General features: G+C 41.7%; 1 pseudogene and 1 gene segment (V, D, J or C); one reads left to right on the forward strand and one right to left on the reverse strand.

The window, feature by feature from the left end:
- Positions 1 to 1,701: 1,701 nt before the first annotated feature.
- LOC125310167 overlaps positions 1,702 to 12,391 on the reverse strand; it is an 11,802-nt pseudogene continuing 1,112 nt past the window's right edge.
- On the forward strand, positions 11,372 to 11,905 carry LOC125310172. The segment is given in 2 exon segments: positions 11,372 to 11,475; positions 11,565 to 11,905. Coding segments are annotated over 2 exon segments (390 nt in total).

Genomic DNA, 12,391 nt, shown 5'->3' on the forward strand with positions numbered 1-12,391 from the left:
CTTGGGGGGCAACACCACCTATTACTGGGGGTCTTATGGGCAACACTTGGGGGCAATCAGAGACACTGTCTGATTTCCAGTCAGAGTCACATGTTCCTCCATTGGCCTCCAGTGATTGTTGCCCTCACCAAGATGGCGGCGCAATGCAGTCTCTAGCTTTCTAATATCTATGCCTTACACAGTGTGAATGAAGCTACTTCACGTATGCCATGTCTCAGAAGACAGACAGACAGACAGACAGACTGATTGAATGCTGAATGATGATTGATGATTGATGAATGATGATTGATTGATTGATTGATTGATTGAGTGATTGATTAATTAATTGATTGATTGATTGATTGACCGGTCGATTGATTGATTGATTGATTGTCCGGTCGATTGGTTGGTTGGTTGATTGATTGATTGATTGATTGATTGATTTATTGATTGATTTATTGATTGATTGCAGTGCATTAGGCAATGGGCACAGGAACAGGCCGCTCCAGTATCATGTATCTCATGATTCCCATTGAACTCTTCATCTGATCCATATCTGATTGACTACAGGAGAGGAAGATATCAAATGGGACCATGCATTCAAATGTCTGTTTTAAGTGATTTAATTCATGAATATAATATCACACGTCAATACCAATTCCCTCACAGAGAGAGAGAGAGAGAGAGAGAGAGGGACAGAGAGAGAGAGAGAGTGAGAGAGAGGGAGAAAGAGAGAGGGGAGAGAGAAAGAGAGAGAGAGAGAGAGGGAGAGAGAGCAGCAACAGCAACGGTAAATCAACAGGTTGGATTAATGAAGCTCAAAAGCTGTGACTCACTACCATTCACCACCAGTAGAGGGAGGTGATCACCAAGAGATAAAGGTGTGTGTGTGTGTGTGTGTGGATGGGTGGGTGGGTCGGTGTATAACAAATCAACATCGTAGATGTGTGATGATAGTCTAGTTGTTTAAGGGTAGCATAAACTACTGTAACTAAACGTAATTAAAAAAACTTAATGTAATTAAAACTAAATACCATCATCATGCAATGGCATGTCCTGCAATACCTGAGTTGACCTGAGTGAAAGTACAGCCGTGTAACTGAGCACAGCTGTCCCAGTGCAGTTTGTGCCTGTAGGTGTAACCCAGGAAACAGAGCAGTCTGTGGGGGAAACTTGGATTTGCATTGCCAGGCCCTGGAGTGGGTCTGCTAGTCCCAGAACAGAGCAGCACTATCGCCAGATGTTCAAGTGTTCTCAAGGGATTTACATGAGGGCACATTACACACAGTAAAGTCAGACTGATGAGGGAGTTATAGAGTTTATACGGATTCATCAGCATTTCTGTACTTTTAAGGTCTAATTGGTCTTTTTATGATGGTAGAGAAGGCAGGTTATTCATTAACTCTGTTGATTAAATCTGAAAACCTCATATGGTTGACACCATATAACATTGATTTTTTTTTTTTTTTCCATGCCAGTGACTTATTAAAAGCCTTAACAATTTCAATAAAAAAAATGTAAAAAAATCTTCAACATTCTTCATTACAAGACTTCAACATTGAATTCCAGAGAGCACTTCACTTCCTTCATAGTTCGTTATGATATTGGAATAATTCCCCATATGATGTTGAACTATAACTGTGTAAATGGGTTAATTAAAGTTAGTTTATGACTAATAGTAGGATTCCCGATATTTATAAAGAACAAGACTACAATTGCAAGTCTCTTATCATCAAACTCCTTTATTAGTACTTTTTTGAAACACATGAAAGGTTCAACGCTACACATATTTCAGATGATCAAGAAAGACAGTCACAGAGGAGACTCTAGGAGCAGTCTGATTTCTTCAGGATCTCAGTGACGGTCTGGGAGCCCTGCTTTTGCCTCGTGCAGGTCACTGCGTGCCCTGGTCCCATTCCTGGAGAGGGAGGGTCAGGGTGCTGCTCCAGCTGTACAGGCCGTCCTTCTGTGGGCCAAAGACACTGGGTGTCCTCGGCCCTGCTGCTCCCGCTACCTTCCAGCTCAGCGCCCAGTCGGACGGGAAGCCTCCGTTAGCCAGGCACATCACCGTGGCTGAAGTCCCGCTGGTGTGCAGGGGGGGCAGGACTGTGAGTTTGGGGCGGGTGTCACCTGAGAAATGAACCAAAGAGGTAGAGAGGAATAAAGAGGTCGTCTGTTGAGAAACATCAATACCTCTCTACACATGATATTACAGATGCTATATGACAGTAGGCCCACATGCTGTTACAGATACACTGGATCTTGTTCAGAAGATCATATTTTTTAATCAGTATGGATTAACCAAGCATGAGCAGGGTGATGTAATTAGCAACTGGTAACATCAGCACATTGGCTCAAAAGATACGTCGAAGAAGACTGAGACTTATAGCAATAAGAACAGAATATTGTGTAGAAATGTCCCAGTCCAAATAAAAGCATCAGAAGTTTTAAGTTAATTTGGGTCTGACATCATCCATTTTCTGACTCACAACAGGAGACAAAAATATAGTGAAATATTAATAGAAAAACTTTAACGTTAACACTGTTGCAGCTACTAGAGTTACCAGGCGTCATATCACAAAGTCTAACATCATTTTTGGAAAAACACATTTGATAGGCAATCTAACATACAAAGCTGGCAACATTACATTTAAATAAACCAGTTTGAGTTGCAAAACACAGTCATGGCCAAAGCACAAGTTCTGCACTGTTACGGAAACAGCATATCAATTTACCCAGATGAAATGAAATTCATAATAAGATCTGTTCTTTGTCTAGCCTTTAATCTCCTAGAAATAAATAGTTTATTTTTTTTTCTTGTATGTCTCACTTTCCACTCCTACGACATTGTGTTCCAAATAGTCTCCCTAAGTTCTAGCACAAGTGTAATTCACGTTCTATAATCTATTGTTCTACTCCTAATTTCTCCTAAATATAGTTGAAGAGAAATGGGACAGAATGCAGAATCTACAAATCTAAAAGCCAATATATCTGTGAGACAAATAAAAGACGGCAACATTTTCTTCTGGGTGAACACATCAGACTATGGATAAGCGGCTTAGACCTACAGTGGTGTACAGAATAGAAAATAATAGATAGAATAGAATAGAATAGGAAAATAATAGAATAGGGTAGAGTAAAATGGAATAGAATGATAGAATGTTCCAAACGTATGACCGTTTACTTACTTCCAATCTCAAGTCTAGTGCCTCCTCCAAACGTGTACCACAGTGATACAAACACTATCAGTGGCCGTTACAAAACCCTCCTCTGAGGCTGGCACAAGCAACATGCCTTCAATTTCTGATATTCCGATAAAATTCATCCAGCAAAGATTTGCCAATCCCTTCAACCAGGGCTAAGATTCCCCACCAATCACCAGTACACACAATGAACTCAGTTTTTCACATTATGACCAAACTCAGAGGCAGGTTTATGACTAATCTATTCTTAAATAAAGCGCATCATTGCAGAATATATACAAATGACACGTATGAAGTTTTTTTTTACCAAAATACTAAGATGTAGTCAAAGATGTTATGTTAAAGATGAAAGCAGGACTTACTTCCAACATCGAGTCTTGTGCCTCCACCAAAAAGTCCACCACAGTGATACAGACTCATAGAGACGCTTGTACAAAAACCTCATCGCCCTCAGCGACTGTGACTGGCAGTGCAATATACCGTTACAGTGGGAGGGCAACATGTTAGCAGATCAAAACTCAGTCATGGTTAATTTTATGTTTTATTCTATAACTTTTCCTTGATAAAATAAAGAAAAAAAAAAAAATCCAAGTTCAAAAAAATGCAGGCCCATTTAAAGTTCTTAGACCTTCCATTTGCTGACCAGTATTTTATGTTTGCACAGACTCGCCCTAAAAAAGGTATCAAGTAAGAAGACATTTCCCATGTGGCAATAATCTGTAGGTCTGATGATAGTATTCCTCATGGTAGAACCAGATGCTCAAATGAAACTGCCTGTAGGTTTCAGTGACTAGGTCTTGTCCAGAGGCACTTGTGGTATGATGAAGCGATAAGGGAAGATTTACTTCAACAGAAAGTTGAATACCACATGATAATGATGATTTCAGCAGAGCAGAAACTGGTGCTATTCCAGGTAAATAGAGCTCAAAACATTTATTAACATATTTATTCACTTTCCAAGGGTGGGGAACTGAAGGCACCAGTCTGACAGAGGGGATATTTGCATAACCAACCTGAACATTGTGCTGCTGAGAGCTTTATATCTCAGAGAGGACTGGACGCGTCATTTGGGAGAACACAAACCGACAACATGACTTTTTCATCAGATTCCCTCTGACACTCCTGTTCTGCATTCCAGGTAAAACCACAAAGCTGTTTGTGGGGTTTTATTTGCTAACAGAATTTGATTATTTTGAAATATCACATAAAAAATATTTATTTACTAATCAAATGCCACTGAAATGTTTGAAATGTTTCAGAGTGCAGGCCAGATCAGTGTGACTCAGACTCCTGCAGTGAAAGCTGTTCCTGTGGGACAAACCACCAAACTGAACTGCAGAAGCAGCAGCCCCATAGCAACTATTTCTCCAGATTCCAGAAAACTGGAGAAGCTCCTAAACTTTTAATATATGGCATTAGCTATCGCTTTGGCTCAACTCCAAGTAGGTTTGTTGGTGAAGGATCCAGTTCTGGTAGTGACTTCAGTCTGACCATCAGTAATGTCCAGGGCGAGGATGCAGGAGTTTACTACTGTCAGGACCATAGTGGCCCACAGGTTCCACAGTGCTGTTTACTGCACAAAAGCTCCCCAGTCAGGGCTCCACATGACTGCACTGCTGCTGCTGCAGGAGGTGCTGAAGCATCACAGGAGCACAAGCTGCCTGCTGCACGCCCTGCACATGTTTGGACTAAACATTAGCAAGTAAACATTTCATGTCAACTAATAGTAAGGACATATTCACCTTTACATATTGGTGAGATGAGATCAGCACAGGGTTCTGTTGCTCTCCTCTGTGGAGGTAGCACACACACCCTTCACCTGCAGCTGAGTATATGGACCCATAGGGAGAGTGTGTCATGGATATCTGAGTTGGTATTGGGCATCTGAGTGTGTAGTGGACATCCGAGTGTGTATTGTGCATCTGAGTGTGTAATGGCATCTGAGTGTGTATTGGGGCATCTGAGTGTGTGTAATGGACATCTGAGTGTGTAATGGGCATGAGTGTGTAATGGACATCTGAGTATGTAATGGACAGGGTTCCCTCATGATCAGATGTGTTATTACGCGACACACACAACACACACACACACACACATTTCTGTTCCCTGCTTCCACCTGCAGGAGCTCCAGGCAGCAGTGCAGTCATGTGGAGCCTGGACTGAGGGAGCTTTTTGTAACGGGCGCTTTGTCACTGTGTGAACATGTATTTACTGTTGATATAGTGTGCACTCTGACAGTAGTAAACTCCTGCATCCTCAGCCTGACACATTACTGATGGTCAGAGGGTCACTGCCAGATCCACTGCCACTGAATCTGATGGAGTCCCAGTATGTAGAACCCTACCAGCAATTATCATCAGTTTGGGAGCCCTCTCCAGACTGCTGCTTGTACCAGCTCAGGCATTGCTGACCCCAGGATCCATGGAAACAATTAGCATGGACATCACTGCTGGTTTTACAGGGCATGGACACAGTCTGTCCTGGACCTAACAGCTTTCACTGTTGGAGTCTGAGTTCTGGACCTGTCCTTCACATTCTGGAACACAAATGAATGATGTCATCATTAACCCTTAAAGAGTACCTCACACACTGGTGTGCCGGGAATGTGGAGAAATGAACGTTCTAAAGAATATCTGGGTTCATTGAATTCAACATAGAATTTTAGAACCTTCAATTGTTCTTGAACTTAGAACGCTCACCTAACGCAAAACCTACACCTTTAGGGGTAACACAAGATCACAGTAATCCCACACCAATCCCACCCTCTCTTTTGTCTCTTTAAAACAGTCTTCCTGATGTGGTCATCATAGCCTGTTGTACTCTGTGTCCATCAGCCCTACCTTGGCGGTAGAGAGGAGTGTCCAGATGAGGATGAGAGCTAAAGGCATCTTGTTGTCCATTCAGATGTGACAGGCTGAACTCACACATGTGCACTACTGAGGCTGCAGTATAAACACTCCTAGGGCACTGAGAAGGCCCAGCACTGATGCAAAACATCATCTGTAGGATGCAAAAATGTTACACATCACCCAGATTATATGAACTTTTAGATTTAGATCACACTTACTGTATAGTTCTGTATGTTGACTGAACAGGTTTGAAGTATCCTCTGTAGACACACACACACACACACATCAGTATTATGAGGATGTTGGAATATAAATAGTTTGTTATTATTTATGTGCTGTGCTGGAGGTGTAAGGAAGAGCTGCATGTGTAAGACTGACGCTGCAGTAAGATGCAGCTTACTCACACACTGCTGTCTTACACAGACACACACACACACACACACCCAATAATACACAGGCAAAGGGCACACACACAAAGAGTGTTGGGTTCAGTTAATACTGCTACTTTAAAAAAGTAATTAGTTATACAGTAGTTACTCACTACTTGTTCCAAAAAGAGTTAGTAACTGAATTACTTTACCATAAAAGTAACTCGTTACCAGGGAAAGTAACTATTTGCGTTACTGTTAAAACAAGTTGCTATCTGTCAAAGAATTTGGAATTTTTTGAGCAGTTTCACAAGACAGTTGAAATGAGTAGAACAGACAGGTGTTTGTACATAACTTTCGATATTTATTGCACTTTGACAGAAAGCAAGATGTTTATCCTGCACTTCAAGTATTATCTTTGTAAGAAAAGTAAATGTAACATTTCGGCCTCCCGATCCGGTGCTGCTGTTCAAGGGTTCGAACCGGGTGTAGGGTTGAATCAAGAGGTTTCAACACAACGCAGGTTACATAAACAGTTACACCATATAAAGTGCATTTAACTCTAGCAAATTAAATCAAATTCTCTCAACCTGAGACAACTGGTCAAGTAAACAACCTGTACTTCCAAGTGTTTTGTTCACAACAAAAGTAAACTTTTAAACAACAAAAAAGTGTGTTTAGCTCTGTAGTCTTATTCTTAATTAAACAAATCAAACTCCCAATCTCAGACAACTGGTCTGGTAGACATTCTGTACTTCAAGTATTTTCTTCAAAAGTAAAAAGTTAACAGTTAAATAAAAGTAAACAGTTAAATAATATAAAGTGTCTTTGCAGTAACTGTAGCAAATTAAATAAATCAAACTAACAGAAATAAATAGTCTGGAAGACATACTGTAGGCTGCTGTATTGTTGTTATCTTCATTAAAAAACGTTAACAGTTTAACAAGATGGAGTGCTTTTAAAGATTGAACTTTAGCTCCTAGACATTCATCTACCAATCCAAACACTCCTTCTAAAACACTCGTCGTGTATCCGACTAACCCATGTAGACAAACCATCCTACCCTTCAAACCACTGATTGTATCTAAGAAAGCAGCAGCATTTCAAACCTCTTGTCTGTCAGCCTGTTTGTCTTTGGGGTGAAGACCAGCTTCCCCAGGCTAAGTAGCCTCTCCACTGGGCCATTAGATGGAGTGCCTGCATTGGATTTGAGTGAAATGTTCTTTATTAGAGGGAATCCATTAAGTGTGTCCATCCCTTGGGCTCCTGATTTTAAATAGTCAGCGACTTGGCTTTCCACAGAAGCAGAGGGTGTCCTCCTCATCCTCAAAAAGAAAAGAATTCATCCTCTATGGCTGTCGGTGCTGAGGCTGCTTGCGTTGGTCGTTGTTGGTACCTGTTGGCTGGTCTTCATCTTGGGCACTTTTTCTGGCATCCCGCCAGCAGACTTGCTCCTTGGCGTTGTCCTTCCTTTCCTGTGTCCGAGCCAACGTAGTTTAAATCTGGGAAGTGTCACCGCAGCCAAGACGGCAGTCTTACTTTCCAGCACCTCTGCGAATCTGGTTTTGATTGCCTGAAATGAGACACACACACACACACACACACACACACACACACACACACAGCATTACATTATGAGCTAAGAGATATACATTTAATTTTACTTTGATTTCATAATTCATAATTAATTCATATTTCAATATATGGGAGTATGTATTCAATGTATTTGAAGAAATACTAGCTCTTACCTTGACAACAGCCTCTGGAATTTATTGAAATTTATTGAATTTATTGAAAATTCAGTGCCTGGTTTGTGGTTGATTGGCTTGTTGTATTGCATTAGCACTAGTTCCTTTCTCCAAATGTAGCCTATACGTAGCCTATTAGTATTTTAAATTCACATATATTTTGTTCGTGCTATTGATGTGTGTGCATGTTTGGGGGTGGGGTGGGGGTTGCCATCAGAATTTTTCCGGTGTATTTTAGTGCCCCACTCCGCCCCTGTATGTAAATGACTTTTCCTGAGTGAAACTGAGTGCTTTTCTCACTGCTGAAGGGGCTGAATAGAAAACGTAAGGAAGAAAACACAAAGTAGCCCCTCAGTGTGATGACCCTGGTCAGCTCTCAGATGACCTGCATGTTCTATTCTGGAATATTCTGTGCAGGAATGCCACCTGCCCTTATGGAACTAAAGGAGAAGGCTGATCCTCCACTACGCTCCCAGACTAGATGGGCTCATGAAGGGTTTTGAAAGAATGTGCCACCCAACTGGGACTCGTCTTTATCCATGCAGATATTAGGCGACCCAGGCGTCTCATGGGAGGGGAGGACAGTTTTTTTTTTTTTTTTTTTTTTTCCCAATGGCCCCTGGGCGCAACATCAAGCAGGGCGCGTATTTGTCCTCCTTTTTGAGACAGGCTTGAAGAGCGGAGTTCTACAATCTTTGCTGGGACACAGCACAACGTCCAATGCCGTAACACTCACTCACTCACCCACTCACTAACTCACTCACACACACACACACACACACACACACACTGAAGACAATTCCCCAAAAGACTGAAAAAGCCCTTTAGAAATGCTATACTTTTTGCTTTTTGCTATGCTTTGTGGCACTCTGCACTTTAAAAGATTCATCTCAGTGGTCAGTTTTTGAACACCACAACGTATTTAACTAGATGTACCGCAGAGCGGTACAAAATATGACCGCCGCCCAGTCCAGCACATGTTTTCCACAAAAATAAGTCACGCTGAAAGGCATACAGTATATGATTCTAACTGTTTCACTGAATTGCATTATGCACACTCAATTCTCACTGGTATCTGCTAGACAACAAGTACCAAAACATGATTAGTTCATAGATTTCACATGTAATATACATTTTATACAAACCCACCCCATCTTGCCTGTTCATAATTCTGAGAAATTCTTGAATTGTGTGCATGTGTGCGTGTACATGTTTATGTGTGTGTGGGTGTGTGGGTGGGTGTGTGTGCGTGCATGTGTGTTTGCCTGTTTATGTGCCTGTGTGTGTGTATGTGCATGCATGCGTATATATGTCTACTGTGTGAGTATGTGTCATACGTAGGATTACTGTGAATGTATGTGTGTGCGTGTGTATCTGTTTATGCACATGTGTGCATATGGAATGGGTTAACATGACCCCTGGATGCAAACATACGCAAAAAATTGGTCATCCTAGGCCCTACGGTTCTCAAGATATTCACAGAAAACTGTGTCTGCCCTACCCTCCTTTCGGGGGGTCCAGTCCAGCGGGGGCTACAGATCAAAACGAAAAAGCGATGGTTCCATGCTATCCATGTGGGGTTACATGCCCACCAAGTTTTGTGTACCCGGTCTTTCAGTGTCCCGGGAATCCTTTGTTGGTGTCGGTCACTAAATGTACACATAAATTATTTTATTGTAAGGCCCCCCATGAACGAAAGTCCACGAAACTTGGCACGCATTCGGAGAGTGTCATAATGATCCTACACTTTCAATTTCGTGCAGTTTTGACCATGTCAGCCAGAGATATTGTGATGAAAACACCCTAATGTTTTGCTTTTTATTTTTTTAACTAGGTGGCGCTATACATGAAATAAAGTGGTAATGGGATAGGTTGACATGCCCCCATAAGACCAACATACATAAAAAAGGTGGACCTCCTAGGCCCTACGATTCTCGACATATTCACAGAAAACTGTCTCCAGCCACCTACAGGCCAGATGGTGTATAGTAACATAAATTAATTTATTGTGTGGCCCCCATGAACGGAATTCCACGAAACTTGGCGTGCATTCAGAGGGTGTCATAATGATCCTACACTTACAATGTGCAGTTTTGACTATGTTAGGTCACAGATACCTCGCGATTACAACACCTCATTTTTACTTTTTGTGTTTAACTAGGTGGTGCTATACATGAAATGAGTGGTTATGGAATGGGTTGACATGGCCCCTTGAGATCAACATACAAAAAAAAAATGGTCCTCCTAAACCCTACGGTTTCGAGATATTCACAGAAAACTGTGTCTGCCCTACCCTCCTTTCGGGGGGGTCCAGTCCAGCGGGGGGGCTACAGATCAAAACGAAAACAGGAGGTTCCATGCTATTCATGTGGGGTTACATGCCCACCAAGTTTCATGTACCCCGGTCTTACAGTGTCCGGAATATCCTTGACGGAAATTTGGACATGCGAAAAAAAAAAAAAAAAAAAGAAAAGAAATCTGACTAAACCTATATGACCGCTGCTTCGCTGCGCGGCGGTCATAATAACAAATGCTGTGAACAAACACTTTTTGACTTTTCATTAATATTTTTTCCTATTCAGCTACACAAACATCATCTTTAAACCACACAAAATTGTATTGTAAACATTGTACTGTATACCAGAGTCTTATGTACACCATAGTAATTTATAGATATGCCGCATAATGTCCTCTTTTTTGGTATTATGGAAATGGTCACCCTAGCAGATATGCCAGATGTTCCTCAACACCAGATTTGTCGTCTAGCTGGGAAATGGCAACATCATCCCAGAGTCTATAACGGCACAGCACATGCAACATCTCTCCATGACTTCTGACCGATCGCCCTCAAATACGTATGAAGTAAATGCATGAAGCGTGTGGTGAGTAATGAACTCACATGGCAGACGGCTAAGCGCAGGGACCTGCTTTAGTTTCTCCCAGAGAGCCATCTGAGATGTGGAGGAGGAGACTGTACCTCTCTCATTCTTCTGGATGAAGTAGACAGTTTACATTCTACACAAGCACAACATATCTGTTCATCATCATACCATCTCATAACTTCTCACCACAAGATGGATGCTGCAGTGATCAGTACTTCATTGCATATCCACTCTTGCTCCTTTCATGCTGTTCTGGAGGAATATTTGCATGTAGATGTTGATTTGCATGAATGGATGACATCTCTAGTTGGATATTTATATTGTGTGTTCAAAACACTTTAGAGCAACAGAGAGCCTGTCCTCAATCTAGAGAATTCTTTATAACGCAACATTCACAATGACACCCATCCTCATAGCCTTCTGGACTTTTGCCTTCTGCTTTAGAGGTAAGAAACTGACAAATTTATGTTCAACGTAGGTACTTTTTTACATGTGTTTGTAAGAGGTTTTAACGATGACTCTCTTTGTTCTACAGAGTCCTATGGACAGGTCACTGTGACCCAGGCTCCTGCAGTGAAAACTGTTCAACAGGGAGGATCAGTCACTCTGAATTGTAAAACCAGCAGTGATGTGTGTATAAAGGCAGGGACATCATCTCCTCATTTAGCCTGGTACCAACAGAAACCTGGAGCAGCTCCTAAACTCCTGATCTATTATGTCAAAACACTTCAGTCTGGGACTCCATCCAGATTCAGTGGCAGTGGAACTCACAGTGACTTCACTCTGACCATCAGTAATGTCCAGGCTGAGGATGCAGGAGTTTACTACTGTCAGAGTTTCCACTATATCAACAGTCAAAATGTGTTCACACAGTGACAAAGCGCCGTACAAAAAGCTCCCTCAGTCAGGCTCCACATGACTGCACTGCTGCACTGCAGGTGCTACAGTCTGTGGGGCAGAACATCTTTGTTGCTCTGACTGACCTACATTAGAATGAATATTTAATCTCTCTCACCTCTCACTGGACGCTTAAATCCAAATTATATTTTATATCTTAACACCAGCAGATGCTCATGTCTTGTTTGTAGGATGTGTGTAGGATTGTATGTTACCTGTTAAGGCACAGACACTACCCAGCTGTGAGTCTATCAGTAGAACTGTGTTCTCTATCAGTAGGACTGTGTTCTACGTATATCAGTAGGACTGTGTTCTATATCAGTAGGACAGTGTTCTCTATCAGTAGGATTGTGTTCTCTATCAGTAGAACTGTGTTCTATATCAGTAGGATTGTGTTCTACTGCTGAGACAGTGGGTGAGTGAGAGCTTTCACTGTAACCATGAATAGAGATCCTCCTACAATGG

The sequence above is a fragment of the Alosa alosa genome, chromosome 17 (genome assembly GCF_017589495.1).
Source record: "Alosa alosa isolate M-15738 ecotype Scorff River chromosome 17, AALO_Geno_1.1, whole genome shotgun sequence".
NCBI classification, from domain to species: Eukaryota; Metazoa; Chordata; class Actinopteri; order Clupeiformes; family Clupeidae; genus Alosa; species Alosa alosa.